Source organism: Salmo trutta, chromosome 31 (genome assembly GCF_901001165.1).
Source record: "Salmo trutta chromosome 31, fSalTru1.1, whole genome shotgun sequence".
Taxonomy (NCBI): domain Eukaryota; kingdom Metazoa; phylum Chordata; class Actinopteri; order Salmoniformes; family Salmonidae; genus Salmo; species Salmo trutta.
In genome coordinates, this window is record NC_042987.1 from 22,717,049 (window position 1) to 22,732,219 (window position 15,171).

The window sequence follows — 15,171 nt, forward strand, 5'->3', positions numbered from 1 at the left end:
ACTGTAGTCTTTACTGTAGTTTTGCGGCATGTAGTATTTACTATATTATTGTACAAAATGATATTATAAGTACTACACATGACCAAGGTATACTACATTGTGTAGTATAATATACTACAGTATACTACAGTTTACTACAGAATTCCATAGTATATAATGTAGTATTCTATAGTAAACTGTAGTATTTGTTCATGTTCAACTACGTGCCTAAATCCCAAATGAATGGAAAAGAAAATAACTGTCTAAATTCATAATTTAAGATAGTGCCTATATTATACATTATTTTGGGATTTGGGATGAGGGCACATGGGTACAGTAGATCTACACAACAAAGATGGCAAGGAACATGGACTTATATCAGTAGTAAACCATTTATGAGGCCTGAAAACCTCTGACAAACTTTGATTTTGGTGTGTGAACTGACCCTTTAAAGTCTCTCTTATACAATGAGTGTGATTTACAGCTCTCTCAGGTACAGCAGGTCTTGATACAGTAAATCAATTAAACGTCACAAACTTCATGACATGACACAGAATAGCATTAACCCTTATATCAATGGTTCTCCAGATCTGGATGCTCCTACTAACCTCTTGACCAGAGAAGTGACAGAGGACACAGCCGATGTGTCGTGGGACAGACCTCTAGCGGACATCGACGGCTACATGATCAGTTACAGCTCTGCTGAGGGCTCCAGTGGGGAGATCCCTGTGGGGGCAGACAGCAGCTCCTACAGGCTGACTGGGCTGAGGCCTGGAGTCATCTACACAGTCTACATCTGGGCTGTCAAGGGCTCCCGGGTCAGCAGGAAGAGCTCCACACCAGCTGAGACAGGTCACTAACAAGTTTCATACATTTTGAGTGTGAGGAGTGAGATCCCACACACTGTAGAAATGTTCATGAGTTGTCTGTGTTCAAGTTTTCCATAACCTGTAGGTAGGTAGGACTGAGGTCTGAACGGACAGTTCAGAGCTTCTGCTCCTTTTTATAACCTGTAGGGAACACAATATATGGTCTATACTTGTCATGTAGGTTTGTCACTTATGGGTGGCACAAATTGTGATATGGGGGATTGGAATGGGCAAGGTATTTGCAAATGCAATACAGTAGTTTAATATACTATATTAATTACTTCAGTGTTTTTGCGGAGTGTAGTGTTTTATTGACATTACTGTAGTATTTACTGTAGTTTTGCAGTCTGTAATATACTGTTGTATTTACTATATTATTCTACAATATACTACAGAATTATATAGTAAGTACCACTCATGACCGAGGGATACTACATTGTGTAGTACAATATACTACAGTATACTACAGAATTCTATAGTAAGTAATGTAGTATTCTATAGTAAACTGTAGTATTTGTTCATGTTCAACTATGTGCCTAAATCCCAAATGAATGGAAAAGAAAATAACTGTCTAAATTCATAATTTAAGATAGTGCCTATATTATACATTATTTTGGGATTTGGGATGAGGGCACATGGGTACAGTAGATCTACACAACAAAGATGGCAAGGAACATGGACTTATATCAGTAGTAAACCATTTATGAGGCCTGAAAACCTCTGACAAACTTTGATTTTGGTGTGTGAACTGACCCTTTAAAGTCTCTCTTATACAATGAGTGTGATTTACAGCTCTCTCAGGTACAGCAGGTCTTGATACAGTAAATCAATTAAACGTCACAAACTTCATGACATGACACAGAATAGCATTAACCCTTATATCAATGGTTCTCCAGATCTGGATGCTCCTACTAACCTCTTGACCAGAGAAGTGACAGAGGACACAGCCGATGTGTCGTGGGACAGACCTCTAGCGGACATCGACGGCTACATGATCAGTTACAGCTCTGCTGAGGGCTCCAGTGGGGAGATCCCTGTGGGGGCAGACAGCAGCTCCTACAGGCTGACTGGGCTGAGGCCTGGAGTCATCTACACAGTCTACATCTGGGCTGTCAAGGGCTCCCGGGTCAGCAGGAAGAGTTCCACACCAGCTGAGACAGGTTATCTATTTGCCCTGGGGCTCCAGTCGACAGCCAAGTCTTTTCATGATAATTCCACGCATTCATTGTCCAATGAGGCAGGTAGTCATTACTGAACAGGAGCTTATCTTGTGGAGGCATAATCGTTGAGGAGCTGCAGGTTCCTCCACTCTTACTGGAATTCTGGTCAACTCTGACTAACAGTTCAAGGATCTGCTCATTATGTGAGACATATACAGTGACCTTTATTGGAGAATAGAGATGGAGGAATGAAAGGCATGATAAATTATACATAATCTTATTCAACTGTCCAATGACTACAACTGAACATATTCACATTTTCATTTGACTGAATTGCTTACGTTTTGGGATCTTCTCTTCATAGAAATTGATTCGCCTAAGAACCTAAAAGCATCAGATGTTAAGTTGGATGCTGCGACCCTGACCTGGAATGCTCCCTTAGCCAGAATCGATGGCTACATCCTCACATTCAGAGCTGAGGATGGCACATTGAAGGTACTTTGATTCTCACTAATTCACCCTCTAGTAGTTGTAAACGGTGATGTATCCAATGTTATGATATTTGTATATAGCTATAGAAATCTAATATCATTGTCAGTTATATTTTTTACCTTTTAGTATTGGCGATCACAATGAACTTTCCTCCTTTTGGTATTTGGTATTTTATTAGGATCCCCATTAGCTGTTGCGAAAGCAGCAGCTACTCTTCCTGGAGTCCACACAAAACATAATACAGAATGACATAATACAGAACATCAATAGACAAAAACAGCTCAAGGACAGAACTACATACATTTAAAAACCGGCACACATAACCTACATATCAATAAATACACACAATATCTAGGTCAAATAGGGGAGAGGCGTTGAGCCGTGAGGTGTTGCTTTAACAGTTTTTTAAAACAATGTTTACTGTTCACTTGAGCAATATGAGATGGGAGTTCCATGCAGCACTTGATCACGTGGCTGGACAATAATCACGATAAGACATAACTAGAGCTGGCAGGATATGCTTTTTGGAGTGTGGTGTCAGAAAAGCAGAGCATGTCTTTATAATGGACATGCCTCTCCCCATCTGTACAACCATTGAATCTATGTGTTTTGACCATGACAGTTTAGTCTCCTCAACTTGTCCAACAGCCACACCATGCATTACCAGATCCAGCTGAGGTCTAGAGCTTATGGAATAATTTGTACCAAATACAACGCTCTTAGTTTTAGAGAAGTTCAGGACCAGTTTATTACTGGCCAGCCATTCCGAAACTGACTGCAACTCCTTTTTAAGGGTGTCAATGACTTAGCTGTGGTTGCTGACACGTACAGTGCCTTCGGAAAGTATTCAGACCCCTTGACTTTTTTGTTTGTTGGGTTAAATAAATCAATAAAATTGAGTAAATCGTTTTTTCCCTCATCAATCTACACGAAATACCCCATAATGACAACGCAAGCACAGGTTTTTAGACATTTTTGCCAATTTTTTAAAATGAAACAACTGAAACATTACATTTACATAAGTATTCAGATCTTTTACTCAGCATTTTGTTGAAGCACCTTTGGCAGCGATTGCAGCCTCGAGTCATCTTGGTTATGATGCTACAAGCTTGGCACACCTAATTTGGGGAGTTTCTCCCATTCTTTTCTGCAGATCCTCTCAAGCGCTATCAGGTTCTCTTCATCTCATAAGAGATGTTCGACTAGGTTCAAGTCCGGTCTCTGGTTGGGTCACTCAAGGACATTCAGACATGTCCCGAAGCCACTCCTGCGTTGTCTTGGCTTTGTGCTTAGGGTCGTTGTCCTGTTGGAAGGTGAACCTTCGCCCCAGTCTGAGGTCCTGAGTGCTCTGGAGCGGGTTTTCATTAAGGAATTCTCTGCACTTTGCTCCATTCATCTTTTTCTTGATTCTGACTAGTCTTCCAGTCCCTTCCTCTGAAAAACATCCCCACAGCATGATGCTGCCACCACCATGCTTCACCATAGGAATGGTGCCAGGTTTCATCAGACCTGTTCTGAAAGTCTTTAGGTGCCTTTTGGCAAACTCCAAGCGAGCTGTCATGTGCCTTTTACTGAGGAGTGGCTTCCGACTGGGTTCTTGGTCACCTCCCTTACCAAGGCCCTTCTCCCCCGACTGCTCAGTTTGGCCAGGCGGCCAGCTCTAGGAACTTCTTCCATTTAAGAACGATGGAGGCCACTGTGTTGTTGGGGACCTTCAATGCCGCAGAAATGTTTTGGTACCCTTCCCCAGATCTCTGCCTTGACACAATCCTGCCTCAGAGCTCTACGGACAATTCCTTCAACCTCATGGCTTGGTTTTTGTGCTGACATGCATTGTCAACTGTGTGCCTTTCCAAATCATGTCCAATCAATTGAATTGACCACAGTGGACTCCAATCAAGTTGTAGAAATATCTCAAGGATGGTCAATCGAAACAGGATGCACCTGAGCTCAATTTCGAGACTCATAGCAAAGGGTCTGAATACTTATGTAAATAAGGTATTTTTTGTCACTATGGGTTGGGTCATCAGCATACATGGACACACAGGATTTGTTTAATGCCAGTTGCAGGTCATTGGTAAAAAGGGAAAAGAGTAGAGGGCCCTGCGGTACACCACACTCTGCCTGTTTGACATTAGAGAGGCTTCTATTAAAGAAAACCCTCTGAGTTCTAATAGATAGATAGCTTTGAATCCACTATATGGCAGAGTTTGAAAAGCCATGAAACATATGTTTTCTCAACAACAGGTTATGGTCAATAATATCAAAGGCAGCACTGAAATCTAACAGTACAGCTCCCACAATCTTCTTATTATCAATTTCTTTCAACCAATACACTCAGTGTACCTCACCGGAGAATGCATCCGAGCGAGCGAAACAGCACCCCTCTGTCTTACTATATGTAGCCCATGTATCTGTTGTTGTCTGGCCAGAAATAGAATATGACATGCCAATCTCTTTTTGATACATGGTCTACACATAAAAGGCAATTTATGCTTGATCATTAAATGTGGTTAGAGGCTCCGTATGGAGGGTGTGAAGCAATTGAGGAGCCTCCGGAGGCATGCAGAGGCCAAATTGAGCTGTGCACCGCATTGCTGTGCGTCTCCCACATTTTGTAACAATGCGGTGTGCCATGTAGAGTTCTGCATTGACATGATTGGTTGAAGGTAGGTGAGGGCGGGAGGTCCTGTATAAACACAAACTCACTTCCATGACAATTTACTTAACAACAGCTCTGTGCTGCTCCGTGAAGCGCAAGAAGTATGAATAACCTGACATCTGCAGAGGCCGTATCACCATGAATGCTGCACGGCCAATGAAGACTTAGGATTGACCATGCAGCGCCTTTTATGAGACAGAGCGGCGCTGTTTCACTCGTTTAGATCTTTTATCTGAGATTGATGTGTCTTTCTGTCGGCACGCATCTCCGGCAAATAAATGATCTATATTTTAAAGGCAAGGAGGTACTGTAGGGCAGACCAGGCCCCCTAAGGTCCGTCCATAACACTGGGCCTGATCCTATATAAGGTGTGCATCTTGTGCAAAAAAATAAATAGTGTGTATATACCCCTGACCTCTAGTGGCAAAATAGTGTAAAATCAACATAAATGGTCTTGAATTCTGTGTCAGTGACTCTTCTTTGTCCCAGCCAAGGATTATAATTCCTCTGTGTTCTGAATAGACTTTGGAGAAGAAGCTGAGGGCAGGAGAGAGCAGGTTTGCCATGTCAGGCCTGGAGATGGGAAAGAACTATATTGTTACCCTCCTCGCTTACAGAGGAGCAAAGAGGAGCAGAGTGATAGAGACCACGTTCAAAACAGGTAGGATGTGCCCTCTATGAACTGGTCTGATTTATTCACATATCAGTGTGGAGACGTTTGCATTTCACTAAGCTCTTGTGCTATTAATGTAGTGTAATTAGTAATGTCTCATTCCTTTCTCATCTTTTAATTGGTCACTTGTGAAATATCACTGACAGCCAACTTTCTGGTCAATTTGTTTACTGCTTTATCAGGGTAAATGAGTTAACACAATTACTCCCCCCCCCCCCCCCCCGAAAATGAAAGCTTACTGACATCATTGTACTTGTACCTTTAACAGTGGGTTTGTTGTACCCGTTCCCCATGGACTGTACTCAGATTAAGACGAATGGTAACATGGCAAGTGGAATCCACACGATTTATATCAACAGTGATCGCACCAAGCCCATGGAAGTGTACTGTGACATGGACACTGATGGCGGTGGATGGGTGGTACGGTGAAGCTAAAGTACATTATGATTTATGTTATTGATGGCTGAAAGAAAAACATGTCAGGATAGATTGAACATTACACTCATCAATATAAACTGTCAATCAAGTTTGTGTGTGAGCAGAGACTGAGATCTACGGTATATCACTCCACAGGTGTTACAAAGACGCAACAATGGACAGATGGACTTCATGAAGCGCTGGAGACAGTACATGGCCGGCTTTGGGAACATGACTGATGAGTTCTGGCTCGGTTAGTACTGTAAAGGCATCCTTTTAATCTCTTGTATCTAAATACGACTGTTATGTCCCAAGGAGTTCCTCTCATGGAATTGAAATTGATGATGCTGATGATGCTGATGCTGATGATGATGATGCTGCTGCTCTGATGATGATGATGACCACAACGATAATGATGATGACAACCACGATGATGATGATGATGTAAATCATCATCACAATTCTGCTCCTCTAACCCATAGGACTGGACAATATCTATGAGCTGACCAATACTCCTACCCAGTATGAGCTGCGAGTGGACCTGGGCGTGGGTTCAGAGAAGGCCTATGCTGTCTATGACAACTTCAAGATAGCCCCAGCAAAGCAGAAGTTCAAGCTGACCATTGGCAAATACAGAGGAACAGCAGGTGGACCAGCTCTTTGTATCTTTCTAATAATTTGTTAAAGAATACATACGTAAATACTCTACACATACACACTACACAAACCCAATGCTCCAACCAACAAACATACCTATTATCGCACAATACCTTGAATTCCATTTTTACAACGGTTTGCTAAAAATACAAAAAAGCTGCCAGTTTGAAGTCTACCTGCCATTTAGGGGCCTTTTACCGCTGGCCTTCTCTGACTTGGATTGCATACAATAATTCTATGAATATGGTATATGATTGTTTTCCAGGTGATGCCATGAACTACCATCAAGGTCGCCCTTTCTCTACTGTTGACAATGACAATGACATTGCTCTTGGTAACTGCGCCCTTACTCATCGTGGTGCTTGGTGGTACAAGAACTGTCACCTTGCCAACCTGAACGGCAAATTCGGAGACAACAGACACAGCATGGTAAGAAGTGTTGTTGGTTGGTTACTGCATTGTTGGGTTTAGAGCTTGCAACTTGAAGTGTGTGTAACAGTGTTGGTTCAGTCCCTCTCTTCGCCCCAACCTGGGCTCGAACCAGGGACCCTTGCACACATCAACAACTGACACCCCACGAAGCATCGTTACCCATCGCGCCACAAAAGCCGTGGCCCTTGCAACGCAAGGGGAAACCCTACTTCAAGTCTCAGAGCGAGTGACGTCACTGATTGAAATGCTATTAGCGTGCACCACCGCTAACTAACTAGCCATTTCACATCGGTTACATTTGCTCTTTAGTTTTTTGGATGTAGTGGGAGATTGTTCCAGCAGATGGCAGTAATAGAATAATATAGAATCTATGGGGTTGCACATGAGCGTCCTGTAGGGGCTTTCCAATCTTAGTTTGAAATGGCTATGTCCTAGATCTATGAACTATTTTTTTTCTTCTCAAAAAGCCTTATAAATAGCAGGGGCTAATAGATAACTTTCACTCTCAGAAAGTCTCACAAGAACTGTTTGTGTGTCTCTGCAAAGATGAATGTTGGGAGAAAATGGGAGGGTATAGTTTTGTCCTGTCACATCATACCATGTTTCTCTTAATAACATGTTTAATAATTCTGTGTCTGTCTTGGTGTAGGCAACACAAACAGAGTTAATAGAAGTTTACAAAGTGGATAAATCCATCCGTTTACCTAATGTTGATTTTAAAATAGTTCCAAAATGCTCATCAGCATGTGTCAGTCAGTATCATGAAACAACTGCCTGACTGGCTAATCTAATGTGTGGCTGTGCCTCTCTTTACCGGGGGCTGGATTTATATCATGCCATTAACATCCATTTTGTATTTTTTATTTCACCTTTATTTAACCAGGTAGGCCAGTTGAGAACAAGTTCTCATTTACAACTGCGAGCTGGCCAAGATAGAGCAAAGCAGTGCGACACAAACAACAACACAGAGATACACATGGAATAAACAAGCGTACAGTCAATAACACAATAGAAAAAAAGAAAGTCTATATACAGTGTGTGCAAATGGCGTGAGGAGGTAGGCAATAAATAGGCCATAGTAGCGAAGTAATTACAATTTGGTCCCCGGCCTACAAAGGGTTCCACATGGAACTCAAAAGGGTTCTACCTGGAAGCAAAAAGGGTTCTTCAAAGGGTTCTCCTATTGGAACAGCCAAAGAACCCTTTTAGGTTCTAGATAACAACTTTGAGTGTAGGCCTATTAAAGACTGAAGCAGAATGAAAAACTGCCTTACTGTGTAATCTAATGTGTTGTCATGTGTCTCTCTAACCTCTACCAGGGTGTGAACTGGGAGCCATGGAAAGGCCACCTGATGTCTCTTGATTTCACTGAGATGAAGATCCGGCCAGTGGGCGCCGCCAGGAAGAGGAGGTCGCTTAGCAGCAGAACAGCTCCCAGAAAATAGTCCCTCTGACTAACAAAAATATTAAATGGGAACCTCATTACAAACCAGGCAGAGTAGCTAGAGCCTCAACTCTATCACAGGATTACTGTACAACTTACCTTCTGTAACGTATCCCATGGCTGTCTTTATTATGAATAGGGGTCCCTTTTGTGATAGCAAATTCATCAGGGACCCCCTCATAATCAGAACACAACTCGAGTGAGATAAAAATAGCATTCAAGGAGTTTTACTATGACTTCGGCAGTGCATGGCCAGACGAACCAAGTATCAGGCCCTGGGAAGGAATGTTAAACATAATTTAAAAAATGTATATTGTTTGACTTTGTTTTTATCTGGCCACGGACCCCCCGCGGACCCCACTTTGAGAATCCCTGAGCTAGATGACCCAATGACACCATGTTTTTAGGATAGTTATACCGCTCTTGTTCATATTCATAACATAGCATAGACCCTGACCCTCTCGTCTAAGGTTTGGTCCCCTGCCTACCCAGCCTACTCTGAGTTAGCTAGATATCACATTTCAGATGTCATGCATAGGAAATAGAATGGATGATATGCCCCTGTGCTTGTAAGATTGTATTTTCAAATGTGTATTGTAGTTGTTGTATTATATTCATGCCACACATTCTCAGAGAAATAAAGTCCCTTCAAAAAAGTTGCTTTTTAGCTCTAGCATCTACAGTATGCCTGCAGTGAGTGAGATTGTTTTTTGAATGGGACATGGCTTTGCAGTGTTTATCAAATAGATGCATTTGAGATTAATCAATAAATTTGATTCATACTTGAATGCTTACATGCTCACTCAAATTCTAAGAAGAGAAACAAAGTGGAATATATTTGATTTCATAAGTATTTTTTCATGTGCAGTTGTTCTCTTTCCCCGAAAAAAGGTTAGACTTGCAGAAATGGTTAGATTTGCAGTTTCCTTTTGCTTTTTACCATTCATGTCACGTTGTGACATAACTGCAGGGTTAACCCGATCTTCATACAGAATATTTGAAAATGGTCCCCATTTATCTCAATTTTGATTTGACAACTATGGTTTTCTCTTTGTCAGACACAGTCTAGGGTAGCCTACACTTGAGTCGTGAATCATCTACCACAAATTCAGCGCAGCAAGTTCAGACAGGGAACCAGAGTATTGGCTCCGATGACGCATCAGCTGACATCGCACCAGTCATATTCTACAAACACTTTCTACGAGCTGACAAGGTAAAAATCTGTTGTTCTGCCCCTGAGCAAGGCAGTTAACCCACTGTTCCCCAGGCACCGATGACGTGGATATTGATTAAGACAGCCCCCAGCACCTCTCTGATTCAGAGGGGTTGGGTTAAATGCGGAAGACACATTTCAGTTGAATGCATTCAGTTATACAACTGACTAGGTATCCTTATTTAAGCTGATAATTTTACTAATTCATTCTCCGCAGCCTCTACTGCTGTTGGTCGTTCGATACCATGCGGTTACATTTTCTTGTATGCGCTGGTGTTCTTGGTGACATGCTAATGCTGTAACATGCATACTCACCATGTATGTCTGTGTTCTGCTAGCTAGATAATTATTTGCTTATGCTCTGTAGCCAGTGGTGACTCGTCATTTAGAGCCTCACCTGTTTTGAGCCATACCTGTAATTCTGGCATCCATTCGTGTCACATATCCGTTTAGCAAACAATGTGAAAAAAAAAGATCCTTGACTTAATAAAGCAGCATGCAAACTCGGTCTATTTCTTTGAGTAAGGCAGCTCCAAAATGCAACTGTTTCGGCCTCGTGCAGTGCTTTCTGTGGTGGAGGGGCAGCCAGCAAAAGCACAGAGCGTAGGGGTTGTTCATCTTCTCTGGTTGCGCCATGATTGGTTCAGGATTCTGTCACTCATAGGGACACTACATCACAGCAGATGGGAGAGCTATGGGAGAGCTAGGCAGTTCATGCCCCCTTGGGTGCTCTCATAGATTTACAGCAGAAGTGCCCGTCCAAGAAGGCTCAAGGTCATTGGTCACAGATTAAATATGTCAAATCACGTAGATTTGATTGGACTGATCATGTCAACATCATACTTTAAAATCGTAGCTAGCAAGCTAGATAAGCAGTGATCATCATGAATCACGTCGACAATCTACTGGCAAATCCTATTCAATCTTTGTCATATGAAGAGAAATCAGAGATAAAATGTGTTGGTGCTCATTGGTCATTGGGCATAAACATTACACAACAAGTCGGAAATTGCAAATTTAACAATGAGCGGTTTGAAAAGAATCAGTGGCTAACTGCGAGTGTCGCAAAGCAATCACTATTTTGCTTCCCTGCCTGCTATTCGGTGCAGAGGGTGTGGTCCATGTCTGGGTTATTTTGCCATTTGTCAGTGATTTAGCTAGCAGCCAGACGGATAACAACACTGAACTCAGAAGTTCCCTTACTTAATATTATTTTTTGTTTTAACACACTCTATTTCTCTCCACTAGGAGGCAGTATTTACACTTACACTAATTGTATGATTGCTTCATTCTAGTCATGCATTAGTTTACAGTGCATTCGGAAAGTGTTAACACCCCTTGACTTTTTCCACATTTTGTTATGTTACAACCTTATACTAAAATGGATTCAATAATTTTTTCCCCTCATCGATCTACACACAATACCCCATAATGACAAAACAATACTTTTCTTTTAGAAATGTTGGCCAATTTCTTAAAATAAAATAAAATGAAATATCACATTTACATACAGTGGCTAGAAAAAGTATGAGAACCCTTCGGAATTACCTGGACTTCTGCATGAATTGGTCATAACATTTGATCTGATCTTCATCTAAGTCACAACAACAGACAAACACATTCTGCTTAAACTAATAACACACAAACAATTATATGTTTTCATGTCTTTATTGAGGGTGGAAATAGTATGTGAACCCTTGGATTTAATAACTGGCTGACCATCCTTTGGCAGCAATAACCTCAACCAAATGTTTTCTGTAGTTGCAGATCAGACCTGCACAACGGTCAGGAAGAATTTTGGACCATTCACAGTTAGGAAACTGTTTCAGTTCAGTAATATTCTTGGGATGTACGTCTGGTGTTAACTGCTCTCTAGAGGGATTGCCACTGCATCTCAATCGGGTTCAGGTCAGGACTCTGACTGGGCCACTCCAGAAGGCGTATTTTCTTCTGTTGAAGCCATTCTGTTGTTGATTTACTTCTGTGTTTTGGGTCGTTGTCCTGTTGCATCACCCAACTTCTGTTGAGCTTCAATTGGCGGACAGATAGCCTTACATTCTCATGCAAAATGTCTTGATAAACTTGGGAATTCATTTTTTACTCGATGATGGCAAGCTGTCCAGGCCCTGAGGCAGCAAAGCAACTCCAAATCATGATGCTCCCTTCATCATACTTTACAGTTGGGATGAGGTTTTTATGTTGGTGTGCTGTGCCTCTTTTTCTCCACACATATTGTGTGTTCCTTCCAAACAACTCAACTTCAGTTTATCTGTCCACAGAATATTTTGCCAGTAGCGCTGTGGAACATCCAGATGCTCTTCTGCGAACTTCAGACGTGCATCAATGTTTTTTTTGGGCAGCAGTGGCTTCTTCTGTGGTGTCCTCCCATGAACACCATTCTTGTGTAGTATTTTACGTATCATAGACTCGTCAACAGGGATGTTACCATGTTCTAGAGATTTCTGTAAATCTTTAGCTGACACTCTAGGATTCTTCTTAACCTCATTGAGCATTCTGCGCTGTGCTCTTGCAGTCATCATTGCAGGACGGCCACTCCTAGGGAGAGTAGCAACAGTGCTGAACTTTCTCCAAGTATAGACAATGTGTCTTATGGTGGACTGAACTCAACAATTCTTAATCTTGGGTCTTCTGAGATCTCTCTTGTTCGAGGTATGGTTCACATCAGGCAATGCTTCTTGTGAATAGCAAACTCAAATGTTGTGAGTGTTTTTTATAGGGCAGGGCAGCTCTAACCAACATCTCCAATCTCGTCTCAATGATTGTACTCCAGGTTAGCTAACTCCTGGCTCCAATTAGCTTTTGGAGAAGTCATTAGCCTAGGGGTTCACATACTTTTTCCAACCTACACTGTGAATGTTTAAATGATGCATTCAATATAGACAAGAAAAATACAATAATGTGTGTTGTTAGTTTAAACAGACTGTGTTTGTCTGTTATGTGACTTAGATGACGATCAAAATGAATTTTATGACCAATTTACGCAGAAATCCAGATAATACCAAAGGGTTCACAAACTTTTTCTTGCCACTGTAAGTATGACACTACAAGCTTGGCACACCTGTATTTGGGGAGTTTCTCCCATTCTTCTCTGCAGATCCTCTCAAGCTCTGTCATGTTGGATGGGGAGCGTCGCTGCACAACTATTTTCAGGTCTCTCCAGAGATGTTTGATCGGGTTCAAGTCCGGGCTCTGGCTGGGTCACTCAAGTACATTCAGAGACTTGCCCGAAGCTACTCCTGTGTTGTCTTGGCTGTGTGCTTAGGATCGTTGTCCTGTTGGAAGGTGAACCTTCGCCCCAGTCTTAGGTCCTTAGAGCAGGTTTTCATCAAGGATCTCTCTGTACTTTGCTCTGTTCATCTTTCCCTAGATCCTGACTAGTCTCCCAGTCTCTGCCGCTGAAAAACATCCCCACAGCATGATGCTTCCACCAGGTTTCCTCCAGACATGATGCTTGGCATTCAGGCCAAAGAGTTCAATCTTGGTTTCATCAGACCAGAGAACCTTGTTTCTCATGGTATGCAAGTCTTTCGGGTGCCTTTTGGTAAACTCCAAGCGGGGTGTCTTTTACTAAGTAATGGCTTCCGTCTGGCCATTCTGGTGGAGTGCTGCAGAGATGGTTGTCCTTTTGGAAAGTTATCCCATCTCAACAGAGGAACTCTGGAGCTCTGTCAGAGCGACCATCTGGTTCTTGGTCACCTCCATGACCAAGGCCTTTCTCCCCCGATTGCTCAGTTTGGAATTGCGGGCAGCTCTAGGAAGAGTCTTGGTGGTTCCAAACTTCCATTCAAGAATAATGGAGGCCACTGTGTTCTTGGGGACCTTCAATGCTGCAGAAATGTTTTGGTACCCTTCCGCAGATCTGTGCCTCGACACAATCCTGTCTTGGAGGTCTACAGATAATTTCTTTGACCTCATGGCTTGGTTGACATGCACTGTCAACTGTGTGACCGTCTATACTGTAGACAGGTGTGTGCCTTTCCAAATCATGTCCATTCAATTGAATTTACCGCAGATGGACTCCAATCAAGTTGTAGAAACATCTCAAGGATCATCAATAGAAACAAGACGCAGCTGAGCTGAAAAGGTCTGAATGCTTATGTAAATAAGGTATTTCTGTTTTTAATTTTAATACATTTACAAACATTTCTAGTAAACCATTTTTGCTTTGTCATTATGGGGTATTGTTTGTAGATTGATGAGAAAAAAAGTATAATTTAATACATCTTAGAATAAGGTTTTGTCATGCCCTGATCTGTTTCACCTGTCTTTGTGATTGTTTCCACCCCCCTCCAGGTGTCGCCTTTCTTCCTCATTATCCCCTGTGTACTTATACTTGTGTTTTCTGTTTGTCTGTTGCCAATTTGTCTTGTTTGTCAAGCTTGCCAGCATTTGTCCTTTCAGCTCCTGTCTTTTCCCAGCCTCTCTTTTTCTCGCCCTCCTGGTTTTTGACCCTTGCCTGTCCTGACCCTGAACCCGCCTGCCTGATCACTCTGCCTGACCCTGAGCCTGCCTGTCGTCCTGTACCTTTGCCCCCTTCTGTATTTCTGACCTCTGCCTGACCTGACCCTGAGCCTGCCTACCATCCTGTACCTTTGCCTCTGTTGCTGTAATAAACAGTGTTACTTTGACACAGTCTGCATCTGGGGCTTACCTTTATCCTGATAGCTGTCACGTAACAAAATGTGGAAAAAGTCAAGCGGTCTGAATACTTTCCGAATGCACTGTATGTTATTTATTCATCATATGCACATAATTGTCATAGCATGTTGCTTGTATCGCTGGCAAGAGCACACATTTAGGGCATGGTGATATATTTAGGCTACTAATGTTTTGTTGTTCCACTATTGCCCCATCAATGCACTGGCCTGAGCCTTTCTGCCCTAAAAAACGTTGGACATCTGGGCACTTGCTTGTAGTGTGTTTTATTTGATTGTTGTAAGCATATGTTTGCACACAAACCCTGTAGTTCAACCATAGTTTTACTGTCATCCATAGCTGTTCATTACATCAGTGGTCACTTCTCCGGCCTTTCCCCAGCTAGTATCAAATAGTGGTGGGATAATCGTGTTGGTTTTATCCCAGATTGGCCCTTGGATAAGCTGAGATAATGATATGCATTATTAAGTCTTTTAATTACTGTGGTCATCTTCAT

At 42.1% G+C, this 15,171-nt stretch overlaps 1 protein-coding gene across 3 annotated transcripts in view; it reads left to right on the forward strand.

Annotated features, from left to right (window-relative positions):
• The window catches only part of tnn (tenascin N), a 37,973-nt gene extending 28,532 nt beyond the window's left edge, over positions 1-9,441 (forward strand). For 2 of the 3 annotated variants that reach the window (XM_029725700.1, XM_029725701.1), the window contains 9 exons: positions 568-831; positions 1,745-2,008; positions 2,373-2,503; positions 5,685-5,823; positions 6,104-6,255; positions 6,409-6,505; positions 6,735-6,899; positions 7,175-7,338; positions 8,661-9,441. In XM_029725700.1, the coding sequence (XP_029581560.1) occupies positions 568-831; positions 1,745-2,008; positions 2,373-2,503; positions 5,685-5,823; positions 6,104-6,255; positions 6,409-6,505; positions 6,735-6,899; positions 7,175-7,338; positions 8,661-8,786 (1,502 nt within the window). In that variant the 3' untranslated portion in view covers positions 8,787-9,441. The remainder of the gene's footprint in view (positions 1-567; positions 832-1,744; positions 2,009-2,372; positions 2,504-5,684; positions 5,824-6,103; positions 6,256-6,408; positions 6,506-6,734; positions 6,900-7,174; positions 7,339-8,660) is intronic. The other variant, XM_029725702.1, reaches the window with a different exon arrangement.
• Positions 9,442-15,171: the final 5,730 nt, after the last annotated feature.